This window comes from Terrapene carolina, unplaced genomic scaffold (assembly GCF_002925995.2).
Source record: "Terrapene carolina triunguis isolate 2854851 unplaced genomic scaffold, T_m_triunguis-2.0 Scaffold85, whole genome shotgun sequence".
Taxonomy (NCBI): domain Eukaryota; kingdom Metazoa; phylum Chordata; order Testudines; family Emydidae; genus Terrapene; species Terrapene triunguis.
The window spans coordinates 31,203,938-31,216,406 of NW_020664436.1; the positions used below are offsets into that span (position 1 = coordinate 31,203,938).

The 12,469-nt window shown below is 38.3% G+C and overlaps 1 protein-coding gene and 1 long non-coding RNA gene across 3 annotated transcripts in view; one reads left to right on the forward strand and one right to left on the reverse strand.

The window, feature by feature from the left end:
• LOC112103127 overlaps nucleotides 1-12,469 on the forward strand; it is a 93,451-nt gene that overhangs the window by 67,430 nt on the left and 13,552 nt on the right. The gene's annotated exons all lie outside the window — the stretch shown is intronic.
• Nucleotides 4,515-12,469, reverse strand: part of PACRG (parkin coregulated) — a 469,474-nt gene continuing 461,519 nt past the window's right edge. For both annotated transcript variants that reach the window (XM_024194745.1, XM_024194744.2), the window contains exon 6: nucleotides 4,515-4,865. In XM_024194745.1, coding sequence (XP_024050513.1) covers nucleotides 4,705-4,865 — 161 coding nt within the window. In that variant the 3' untranslated portion in view covers nucleotides 4,515-4,704. The remainder of the gene's footprint in view (nucleotides 4,866-12,469) is intronic.

Sequence of the window (12,469 nt, forward strand, 5' to 3'; positions counted from 1 at the left end):
GGGGCCCAACTAGTGCGGTTTGGGAATTTTCAGATGAAAATGACTTTCATTGGAAAAATTCCAATTTGTTGAGGCTAAGATGTTGTGCAGAAACATATCTAGTTTGACAATCTCTGAAACCAAATGCAGGATCCAGACAGAAGCCTGCCTGGTTTCCTGCTATCTCACCTGGTGGGCTGCTGAGCCTAGGCTTACAGGGTTCACAGCTCTGGGTAGCCCCCACTATACAGGCTATCTGAGGACACCAGGGCTTCCAGGTTCCCAGAGGCCACAAAGCTAGATGCTGGGAGCTCCAGTTCTAGCCAGGGCTTGGCTTACAGTTCCATGGCAGGGAGTCTGGAAGCCCTGAGAATCCTGGTTTAAACTAGGTCTTTCTGGCTTCTAGGCTCACTGCGGCTGCTGCAGAGGTAGGAGCTTGGGTGTCCTGTGGCAGGGTGCAAGGGGCCTTGGCTCCAGGGCAGTCCCACCATGCTGACTGCCCAAGGGCCAGGGACCCCAGGACTTTGGAGGTGGTGATGACTATGCATTGAAAGTGTAGATCACACCACTTATCTGGCCTTTTTCCTTGTTCTGCAGGGCTATTTTTGAGACCCGAGCAACACATTTTTGGTCCGGATTTAATTATTTCACTGCTGTGTAATTTTGTACAGGAATCGCTAGGTCATTACAAGCCCTCATCTGAATGCAGTTCTCCTGGTATAAAAGGTGCTTCTACTGGTATAGCTTATTCCTGTAAATGCATACAAGTAAACTATACCAGTAGAAGCACCTTTATACTGATATCTCGGCCTTCACATTAGGGTATTGCACCATATTACCTTTATTGGTTTCTAAATGAACATCGGCATAGCGGTGCAAACACCCCCCCCCCACACAAAAAAAAAAAAAAAAAAAAAACTGCTTGTAGACAAGCCCTGAAAGTGATGTGCATTTCCTTCCCCTGTGGCATAAAACAGAATAAGGGATGTGTGGGGAGAAGCAGACTGGCCTACTGATTATCACCCTCCCTGTCCAGCTGCCTCAACTTTAGTGACAGCTTTTTCATACAATTTGCATCAGAATACTGGCATGGTTGGCATTTAGACGTCATGTCTTGCTGTATCAATCTACTAAAAAACATACTATATTCAGTTTCAAACCAGGTAATAAGTGATTGCTATAAGAACCAGTGTCATTAGAATCGGATTACAAACAGACCCACATTTTTTTCCTGTTTTTCCATGTGCTCCTGTTCACCCCATCCCCCCCAACCAAGATAATTAATCCTTACCTACTTGTGCTTCTCCACTGAGTCATGATAAGATGATTGTGTGTCGCTCACAGTGTTAAGGTACCAGGATTAGTTCCCATTTCATAGGTTTTAGTAGTTGTTCCAACACGCTATGGTTAGCGAGACCACAGCATTTTAGTTTGAGGTCTAAAATTTTCTCTTGCTTGTGTGTGCTGAGATGGGCCCCCATAGACAAACTGCAGCACTAAGGGTGTGGCTTGAATAATGTTTATTGCATTGTCCAAGCTAGCATTGCCTCTGATCACTTCCAATGCCTGTCCAGTGAGTGCTCCAATTCTTCTACAACTTGAGGCTTTATATGAGGGGCTTGTCACAGAAACTTGTGCAGCATCTTTTCTCTCCCTCATGCTCTCCCCCACACCACCTCTTTGAGAAACAGGAATTGAAGGCTCACTAGACCTGCAAGCCTCATATTCTGAGCTGACTTAGATCAGAAACTTCTGTTTAGAATGGGGAAGTGCAAATGTTCCAGTGGCTTGAACACAACTTTGAAACATTCTGACGCTGATCTATGCTTTAAATACTAACTGTGTTTTATTTCTCAAGTGCAAGTAGTTTTATAAACAGGATCCTCAAGCACTACATACTCCAAACAGTATGCAAGCGGTCTAGCTTGCTCCTAGAATTTTTTAAAATTAAGCAGCTGTAGGATTATATACTGAATGATCAAATTAGACCCATAAGGGGACATTCAGCACAGTGTTATACTTGAAATGAACATTTAAAAACATTTTTTTCACTCTCAAAGTACAGATTGCTCACATCTAGTGCAAACAATGCCCCTGCATTAGTGCATTAGGACATTGAAAGCATCAGAGAAACTGACAAGGAAGCCATTCTGGATTCAGGATGTGACCTAGCATGGCAGGGGCCTGGGACCCCCTTCTTTCCCCCAGGACAGGAATCAGCGCTCCCCTGCCCACAGGAGAGGCAGAGGTTGCTAGGGAGAGAACTTTCCCCAACAACTGAATATCTGCTTGGGTGGGGTCCACCATAGTCCACTTCTCCTACCACATGTCGAAAGCCTATTGTGGGGAGGAAGAGGTGTAGAGTTTGCAGGCAATCCAGAGCAATAAGTCTGGCAGTTTACAGCCACTGAGATACACAAGGCAGCTCACCTGTCAGAGCTATGATTTCAGTGGGCTCAGCTAGTGGTCACTACACAAGTCACATTTTTCAATGTTATCTTCACAAGCATGAAAACTATAAACTTACCTTTTTAAAAAAATGAAAGCAGAGAGTCTGATGTAATCACATGACTCCAGGAATTGGGGCCATAGATAGGGGCCAATAGTGTTTATGCTTTAATCTAGCCCTAGGAGTTGAGTCCTTTTAGCACCATTAAACCCACACCCCAAATTTTTAGGAGCGCAACAACCTGTTCAGTTTTAAGTGCATATAGAGGTGTCATCCAGCCCAGGTGGATCAGGTCTACCTGTGAAAGACTTATCCAGTCCAGCCTTGTTTCAGAGAGGTATGTAGGTAAAAAGCCAGATCCACAGCTGGGTCTTTTCTACATTAGTCATTTTTTACCTTGAGTTAATTGATTGCCAATTAACTTGAGTTACTTAACAGGGCTGGAAAGGTAATCTGGACACTCCCCAAATGTTTGTTCCAGAATACAAAGGGATTGTGGTTTACTTTGCAGCCTAGTATCCACACCAGCCTTTACAACAATTACCTTTTGAGCTAATTGGCAACAAACTTGAGGTAAAAAAACTTTACTGTTGACCTGGTCTAAATCCATGTAGCTAACTGGCCTCACTGATGCTGTGCTTATTTACAACAGCTGAAGATCTGGCTGAGGCTGTTTGATTATTATATTCAATTAGAAATTGTCGCTAGGCTAACTGTATGTCAGTGCTGCATCTATATGAACTGGTGAATGCAGGAGCTCAATTTTCCATTTTTATGTATAAATTCCATCTCTTGATAGCAGTAAACCAACTAGGGAGTGTATTTGAAGGTCATACCATTACTGAAGTGCTTTAAATCACTTGGCCTTTGGTCTTGTGCTTTATAAAGCACTTTGAGTTATGCTATAATTGCCCAGAAACACATTGCTTGTCATGCTTAAAGGTACATTTGTCAGGGTTGGCAGCCCCACAATTTGATTTACCTTCCTAAAATGATTTTCCAAAATGGTTTAATTTTTAAAGTTCCTGGGTTCCCAACTTCCATGATTTTGTCATGAGTCTAGTGATAGCTGATGTTTTTCTCAAAGCCCAATGGCCCAGATTCATGAGGATCTCAGTTTTCATGAAAAAAGTAAGTTTCTAGGCCTCATGTTTACATAGACAAGCTTGAAAATGTGACCCAGGTGCAGCTTAAAAGATCAGAAAGTAGAAGACAAACACAATGAGCCCAAAATTTGTAATTAACCTTCCCCCCCCCCCAACAAAAACAACCTCATGATTTTTGAATGAGTGGGTGTGGCAATACTGAAGTTCATGTAATTCTTTATTGATGTACTTTATATCTATGTATTTAAATTAATAAAATCAATTCCAAAAGCCTCATTACATGCAAGGCTATGAAAACAACCTGCTATGGGGATGCAAGGGTGACAACAACTTATTTAGTGAGGAAACTTACAAACAATAAACAATTAAAAAAAGATGTTAAGAGCTATGAAAAATACTAGTGTCCTTTTAATATAAACAACTGTGCAATGTTTGGTTAATATAGCACTTTGTTTTGGGATTGTATAATACATATTCACCTTACCCCAGCTGATAAATTTGAGATTTTTTTTTAAAACTACTCTCACATGTTATATTTTCCTAAATAAGAACCCAAACTACATAAAAAGGAAAACACCTGGAAACCCATATCATGAGTGAGGAAGAAACATTAATTAATTTTTATCACAGAGCTTTATAATGGACTGTATAAAGTTTCCTACTGTAATTGGTATATACATTCAACAGTTTTATTGTATATCCGAGCACATAATTTTGCTCAGCTGCTGGAGAGGCATTGCTGAACTTTCTTTTCCATCACAAACACCTATTAAGCAGTCAGCATAAACTCTTCTTGTTACAACCCCGACATCACCCCCATGGCAAGTGGACACAGAACAGCAATTGCTGAATTGTGTATGAAAATTATAGTTTTATTGTCTACACAACTGAAGGTTTAACTCTGACTTCTGCTCCAACCAACTCTGTATAAAGAAGTAATTCTTTCGCAGAACAAATAAGCACAGTACACCATTGTAATCTAAGGAACAGGCACTATTTATGTATTGGAAAGACTTGTTCACAATAGTGCTAGCAGTTTAATGGTCCAGAAGCCACTACTTTAGCAGCTGTAGAGGAAGAAAGCATGAACAACACGATATTATACAGAATTGGTTATAGCCTTTGAGAATACAAATGAAATCATCCCTGTTGACACAACTGTCCTATCTGTTAGTTTAACAAGCACGATTGATAGGTAGGGACCATGTATTTAATGTTGATATAAGCGTCTTCTCCACCATAGCGCTCAAAGGCTTCCAGTGTCTCTTGAATCAAATCTCCAATATTTTCACGCTTCTGCTGGCTGTAGTCAATACCGTCTCCTGAATTCACTGGTTAATAAAAACAAAATACAACATTATGTTAGAGTTTTCCGTGTAGCTTTCTGAAAACACGACATAGCTAAATAGAATTGCTGGTCAATCACAATAACTTCACTGCAATCTTTATCCTGTGACATATAATGTTGCAGGATTTAAATATATGAAATTCTATCTATCCATTCATCATCCATCCTGTTTCCATTGAACTTGTCAATATAGTCTAAAATATATTTGTAATGTGCCCATTATCTTAGTATCTAGGTGCTATTCTGGATTTTAAAAATATAGAAAACAAATTTTATTAACATCCACAGGCTTTGTCTCTGGAAACAGTCCCATAGCTAGTCAGTAACATCTTAAGACCATTACTGCTTCATTTCATAGTGACAGTTGGGACAAAACTCAATTGCCAGATATATAAATGCTTATCTCTGAAAAGCTAGGGTCTGCTGTGGTATATGAAATCCTTAGTGGGATGCTTTTTTGGGATTGTTCCATGCTAAACACCAGATCCACATGCCTACAGTGTTTCAGATAGTGGAGCTCAAAGAGGGGGTGTCACTTGGCCGAAGAGATATATTTGGAGCACAACACACCACTCAATCTACTTCTACTCCCTGAAAAATGTGTTACATTAAGTTAATGTCAAGAGGACAAATTATTCTAGCTCTTAGACAGAACAACAACTGTCACAGCCTTCTTTAACATGGAGCAGGTTGAGAACTGGCTGTGTTGTTTATTTGTACACAGACAGCATATTAGCTAATGTAAAAAGCTCAGTGTAAACTGCTGCACAAAAGTTTTAAAAATGCAAAACAGTGATGGATAATTCTGCTCCCAGGGATTTTAAGAGAGATTTAAAGGGGAAAAATGTATTACAATTTACCAGAAAACAGCACTTCAAAATCTCCAAAGATCTGACTCTCTCAGCATGAATATTCTCCAAAAAGTACATCAATAATAATTTGTTAAGGACACTGGATGGCTTAGGGAATTGTCAATGGGCTCTAGTCCAGCCAGGATACATAGTCACTGGTAGTGGTTACTATCTGATGCTTGTTTGGTGGTCCATGGGAAATTAGTTAGTGGCCTCACTCCAGTTATTAGTGGACAAGTATCAACATCATAAAATTCAGAATCTCAAATAATACTATCTGGCCATTTCATTGACAGGCTTAGCAGACAGGCCAAGGATACAATTATCAAGGACACTGAAACAACTTCTCACTGCTAGAGACAATGGTTCCTTTCAGGTCAGGACTAAGGCACATTAAAAGAGTGGGCCATGCCTGTTCTTCAGAGTGCAGATCTACAAGGCCCCAATCCAGAAAAGCACTTAGCCACATGCTTAGTTTTAAGCACATTAATTGAATGGGACTACTTACATATTTAAATTTAAGCATCATTCATGCTTAAGTGTTTTTCTGGATTTGGGCCCAAATGACTCCTAGAGCTAGATCTGGATTTCTGTAGTTCTTACAGAGAGAAACTGGTAAAAATTTTGCAGCCCTGTACACATGCAGAGATCAGCTGAACAGTGGTTATGTGAAAAATCATTGTAATGGTAGAAATTTGATCCTAGAGAACTGCTAACACTCTGTTACAGTTATATGTATAACAATTTATCAACCTTGTAAACGCTTATGCATTATTTATTTGCAAAATGTTGTATAAAATTATGGTATGTAAAGACAGGTATTCTCATCTGAAAGATATTATGATGATGGCTCCCTTTTAAAAAAATCACCTCTCTCTATCTGATTACATTAGTAATTTCAGAACACATTTGTGACACCACGACTATGGAAATGGCTATGATGTTAGAAATAATGGACTATACCATCATGTGGAAGACAGCAACCTAGTATTGCAGCAGATTGTTTTAATTTACACAAAATGGGTTGTCAACCAGCAATGGTAAGAAAGAAAGGAAGAAAGAAAGGAAGGAAGAAAGAAAGCATTACAAATCAAATGGTGTTTTGGTTAAATATGCTTTTATCTAACAAAAAAGGCCTTAGATTGATGGTAGCACTTCATCTATGAAGAGAACTGTACTGCCAACATTCCTGACAGCGCCTGAAGGTATTTGTGATTTCATTAGCTGCAGCAGGGGAAGCCCTGAACTTACGTCTTGGCAGATAAGTAAAGGAATTATTGATTTTCAAATTGTTTGCTAAAACCTGTAATTTTTAATCCTACATTCTCTCTGATAACGAGCTTAAACAGCTTTCATATGTCTTAAAAAAGTCCATTCAAAATGCCATAATATTGAAGTAACAGTGATATATCACAAAGTGGGAGATCTGGATTAGGTCTCCAGAGGATGACTATGCACTTCAGTTGTGGTGGGGGCAGGATGTATATCTCAGCTGTTTCCTGTGCAGAAGAATTTGTAGAAGCATTCAATACTGGGACAAGACGTGTAAAATATTTGCTAGATTAAATGGCTTGGAGGTTTGATTAAAAGGTACCTGATAGGGTTAGGCAATGATAAGGGAAACAGTATGCAAGGGATGGCTGAAGTGATGTGCAGACTATCATTACAAAAAAAATGTCATCAGACATGCACAACCTGTGCAAGGTTCATATCCTCAAGACAGTCATTGTCCACTCTAATTTCAAGACACAGCTTACAAATGACTATACCAAAAAGGTTATTGCAGCATTGAAGTCATCTGCTAAGTACCACAATAGCCATCCTACATAGCTATAGGAATTAGCAAATCTTTCAGACAAATAAAGTAATGATTAACCCAACAGGACAATATCCACCCCAGCATTTGTCAACACTAGATGGATGAGCCAGACTGATTTCCTCAGCACACCTCAGGCTAAATATCTAGTCATAATAATGATGAGTACTTGGAAAAAAATTGCTACCGAATTACAGCAGTCTCAGTATGTCCTTCTCCGGTTTAACTTTATTTCACTGTTGGCTTGTATATGAAGCCCATGTTGTCAGCCACAGAAATGCTGCATATGCGATGTGTGAACATGGATTTGATTCATGCTCTTTAAGAAGCTGTCCTTTGCAACAGTAATCAACAAGAAGGAAATGTTAGAAAGCACATTTGTCATACTATGATGTCAAAGCGAAATGTCTGGCAGATTCAGCATGGATCAAGAAAGCTTGTCCTTAGAGAAAATGTTGTTACTTGTATAGAACATGCATATTGAAGGAATACTAAGATTTCAGGTTTAGAGGACTGGAATTGGGAAAATATTTTTTAATTCCTTTCCTGGATCAAAAAAATAGTTTCTCTGCCTCCTAAGCTCTGTACAACAGTATATGATACTCAAAGGTGAACTGAAAGGCTTTTTACCTGTCAAGACCTGCTTTAGTTGATGAAATCACTAGAACAAAGATATGCAGGAGTGGCATTCCTTACACTGCTCTAGTGAGCAGGGCCGGCTCCAGGGTTTTCGCCGCCCCAAGCAGCCAAAAAAAAAAAAATAAAATAAAAGCCACGATCGCAATTGCGATCTGCAGCAGCAATTCGGCAGGAGGTCCTTCGCTCCGAGACGGAGTGAGGGACCATCCGCCGAATTGCCGCCAAATACCTGGACGTGCCGCCCCTCTCCGGAGCGGCCGCCCCAAGCACCTGCTTGACAAGCTGGTGCCTGGAGCCAGCCCTGCTAGTGAGGCCATCTGCTGTAGCAGGGGAAACACAGAGCTCTGAAGGCCTCAATACAGGTCTGCGGAGGAGAGTAAAGGAGGATGTGAAGTTTGCTTTAAAATGTATTTGAGGCTAGACATGATTCGTATCCTATTCTTTAGTATCCTGAAACAGGATACTACAGTATTATTTGTTTTCCAGTTTATTTAATTTCAGCTCATTTTTAAGTTTCGGAGAGTTAGTATTACAAATACAAATATTAAAATCACGACATATTAAAGAAGGAAAAGCAAAAAATCTCTTAGTGTTAAGGATTGAGTATATAAGGGCAGTCGCCATGTCCTGAGGGGAACCAATTTGTAAGATTCAATCTGATCTACTCTTATCTCTGGGAGTTCTTTAGAATCTTAAAGTGTACTAAAAATTCTTTTAGTTTACTAGTGCTCTCTTTTAGGCAGACCTGGTCTCCTTCTATTCAAGGTGTTTTAATCTGCTGGATGTGCTGAAGCGCCTCTATGTAAATCAATGGTACTAAAGCTTGCCATTGACAATGACTGTTTCCAAGGTCCTCCTTCATGGACGACATGAATTAAAACTGGAATGGCTGTACAACCATAAAGGTAGAAAAGTCATAGCATTTGGAATATTAGAACTTCCCAAGATTTTAAATTCTTCAAATCTGCTCAGGTCTTATTGAAAAGAATGAGATTCAAGCAGACAGCTGAAGAGACTTTGAAGCAGGCCCTTTACTCTGAGCTTAAACATTTTTTTTTATAACAAAGACGTGAGACTGTAGTCAAAGACCATTCAACTATTTCATTTCTAATGCACAAAAAAAGGATTTAAAATGTGTATTCTGGGATATTCTGATTCCAGCAGACATTTTTGAACAAATCAATAGTAAATAATATCAATAATACATAGCTCTATATACATTATTATATAATATATAATATATTAAATAATATATTATAACAATAATAATCAATAGTAAATAATAACAATAATACATAGCTCTTAGGTATCGGTTTTCATTCATAGATCTCCATGCACTTTACTATGGAGGGTAAGTATCATGCTTCCCTTTTTTCATTTGAAGAAACTGAGGCACAAGGAAGTGAATTTTGCATCCTTTTGCCAAAACTCTACTTCCCTTTACCAGTTGGTATCAATCCTTATTGCCATCTCAAATGCGATGAAGAGGGTGAAATTCTAAACTACTCCTTTGCTTCACCTTGTGGCCTGGACTGTTTTAAATCATCATCATTGTGTAGCTGGATACAGTCCATTTAATATGCCTTAGGAACCTCATTTCAAGAAGTATTATCTCTATTCAATATACTGCAATATTGCTCCACCCAGTGTTCGCAGAGAGGAAAACGTAGCAAAGCTCGTGATGAAATTGCGTGATATGTCACAGCTACCATTAACTAAAGACTTGTTTAATCCACCACATGGTCATCTGCCCTCACATCGTCCATTGTGGATAAGTTTTACTGAGTGAAGGATTTACAGTAGAGGACGTGTGGCGAGCTTCATGGTCCTCAGAGAAAGAGAGAAATAATTATCTTGTCTCGGACCCCCACTCATTGTCAAACCTGGGTTTGATTTACTGCAAAGGCAATGGAGCCTGCTGAACCGGTTTCACAGCGGACATGGAATTTGTGCTGCAGCAGAATTTCGGTGGCATTTTAGCAACAGTCCACTATGTCAGCGTGGGCAGTCACAAACCATGACACCTATTATTGAGGACTGCAAAATGACTCAACTTTCTGGAGGTTTTCATGCCTTGAACATCGTTGATAGGAACACTATGGCTTGGCTTGACTGAATTGCATACACCAAATAAATAAAATCTATATTTGCGCATGACAGAAATAAACAATTCCTTTAGCATACTGACAATAGTTTCCACTACATAAACTGAGTAATTTTGAAAGCGACTGCATATACCAAATGATCAGGCACAAATTTTAGCTGTAAAGTTTAAAAAAAAAAAAGTATGATTGTCTTTATCATTATTTTGCTGAGACCATAAAAAGGGACACCAACATGTTAATTTTTTTAACATTCTGCTTTTCTTGTATTAAAAACACCTTTTAATTATTCAAGCTGAAAGTATTTTGCAAAGCTATGGGGCCAAATTCTACCCTTGAATATGCACAGAACTCCCACTGACTTCACCAGGAGCTTTAGTTGCATATCCAAAGGCAAAACTTGGTTGCCTAATTTACTTTTCACCATTGAGGCCGATCATTTATCTTCTACAATGCTACAGTGTTTAGTTACAAACACTGCAAGGGAAAGTTTAAATCTAAGGAGAAACCAGATATGTTTGCAATTAAACAAACACCAAAACATACATACCCATGGCAACATTTTCTATTCCTCTAAAATGTATTTTAACAAAACCTTTATTTTGGGTCTAAATTTACTTGATATGGTCTCTTTAGGTATTGTATCTGCTGATACTTTCTTAATTCTTACCCTGGTTTTTTTGCTTTAACAATAGAAAGAACCGATATTTTGTGTTGTCTTACATACGTGGCTAAATTTTAGTTTACTTCATAAATTAACATTTATCTGATAGTCAATGACTTGGTGAAAGAATGGAAGAAGTAATCTGATTGGAAAGGAAACATTTGACTGACTTACGTTTTTAGTAAAGATGCAAGCCTATTGGAAATAGCTTTAACTACTTGTAAATTGCTGCTGTAAAAAACATTTTTTTTTTGAAAATGAGCCAAGATAGCAGCTGTTATCACAGGTTTCCATTTCCAGGAAACATTAGCAACATCAGATGCAATCCATTCTAAGTCCAGCTTTTTTTTTTTTATTGAGACACTAAAATGAAAACCAAATCACAGATTTTCTGACAAATGTTATTAGCAAACATAGTCAACCAATAAAGGGGAAAAAGATATTTCTAAAATTATTTATCTTTTTAAGTACTTACATTTCTCTAACAAACTTTAACTTTGAAGTCTGCCCATGTTTGTACTAGTGATCAATATCATAACAAAGCAGTGTTAAATAATCTTAGATAAACAGCATGCACGACAGGGGACAGAAGCATGAAGCAGAAACCTCAGTGGCCTTGATGCACTGTTTACTGTTGCAAAATAATAAATTAGGTCACAAATCGTGCTTAAAGTGCAAAAAAGGTTGCACCATTTGGGCAGATCAGATGTTTTCCCAATTATTTTGGATACAACTGAGCTTGTACAAAGTATCTTTTGTTTGTAGAAAAAAAGTGTTTGTGTGTGCAAAGTGGGAGTGGGTTTGCTAGCCATGAGCTGAAAATATATTTGCATATTATTTGATGCTAACTTCTGTTCCAGTTGGAGCTCAATTAATGCAAAATTCATGAAAACAATGTATAAACATACATAGACATGGAATAAGCATTATTTATTTTATAAAGTAACATGAAGCGACAAAGCAGAAAGTCCAAAATATTTTAAGGATCACTGATTTTTATTATAAACCATAATCACACAATAATCCATATTTAATAAAACCACATTAGTTCATACATAAAATAAAGATGCCCCTTTTGTTCATGTATGCAAAATGCTGAAAGGAGCAGGGTCCCAGGACTGTATGAATGGAAAGTTCAGTAATTCATGACTTAGTATTAATAGAATGTTAGGCTATGTTTGTATACCTGTCACCATCTGTTATGGAATATGTTTAATCTTCTTTACAAAAATGAATGTAAAGTTCAAGGGCCCAATCCTGCGTAACTTGCACGATTAAAAGCCTCTGACTTCAGTGAGAGATTTGGAATTTCACTGACTGCAGAAGTAGGCCCAGTATTGTCATTATAATGTAACCATAGAAAAAGAAGTTAAAGAAATAAATTGTTCCATGAGCATTAGTCTGAGTCCTGTGACAAAAATGAAGAAACTGGTAAGTGTGCCTAAAATTGCCTGTTTATCCCTTTTTTACTGTTCCCTAAAGCAGTGGACTTAAATGGAAACTTTAGGACAGTGG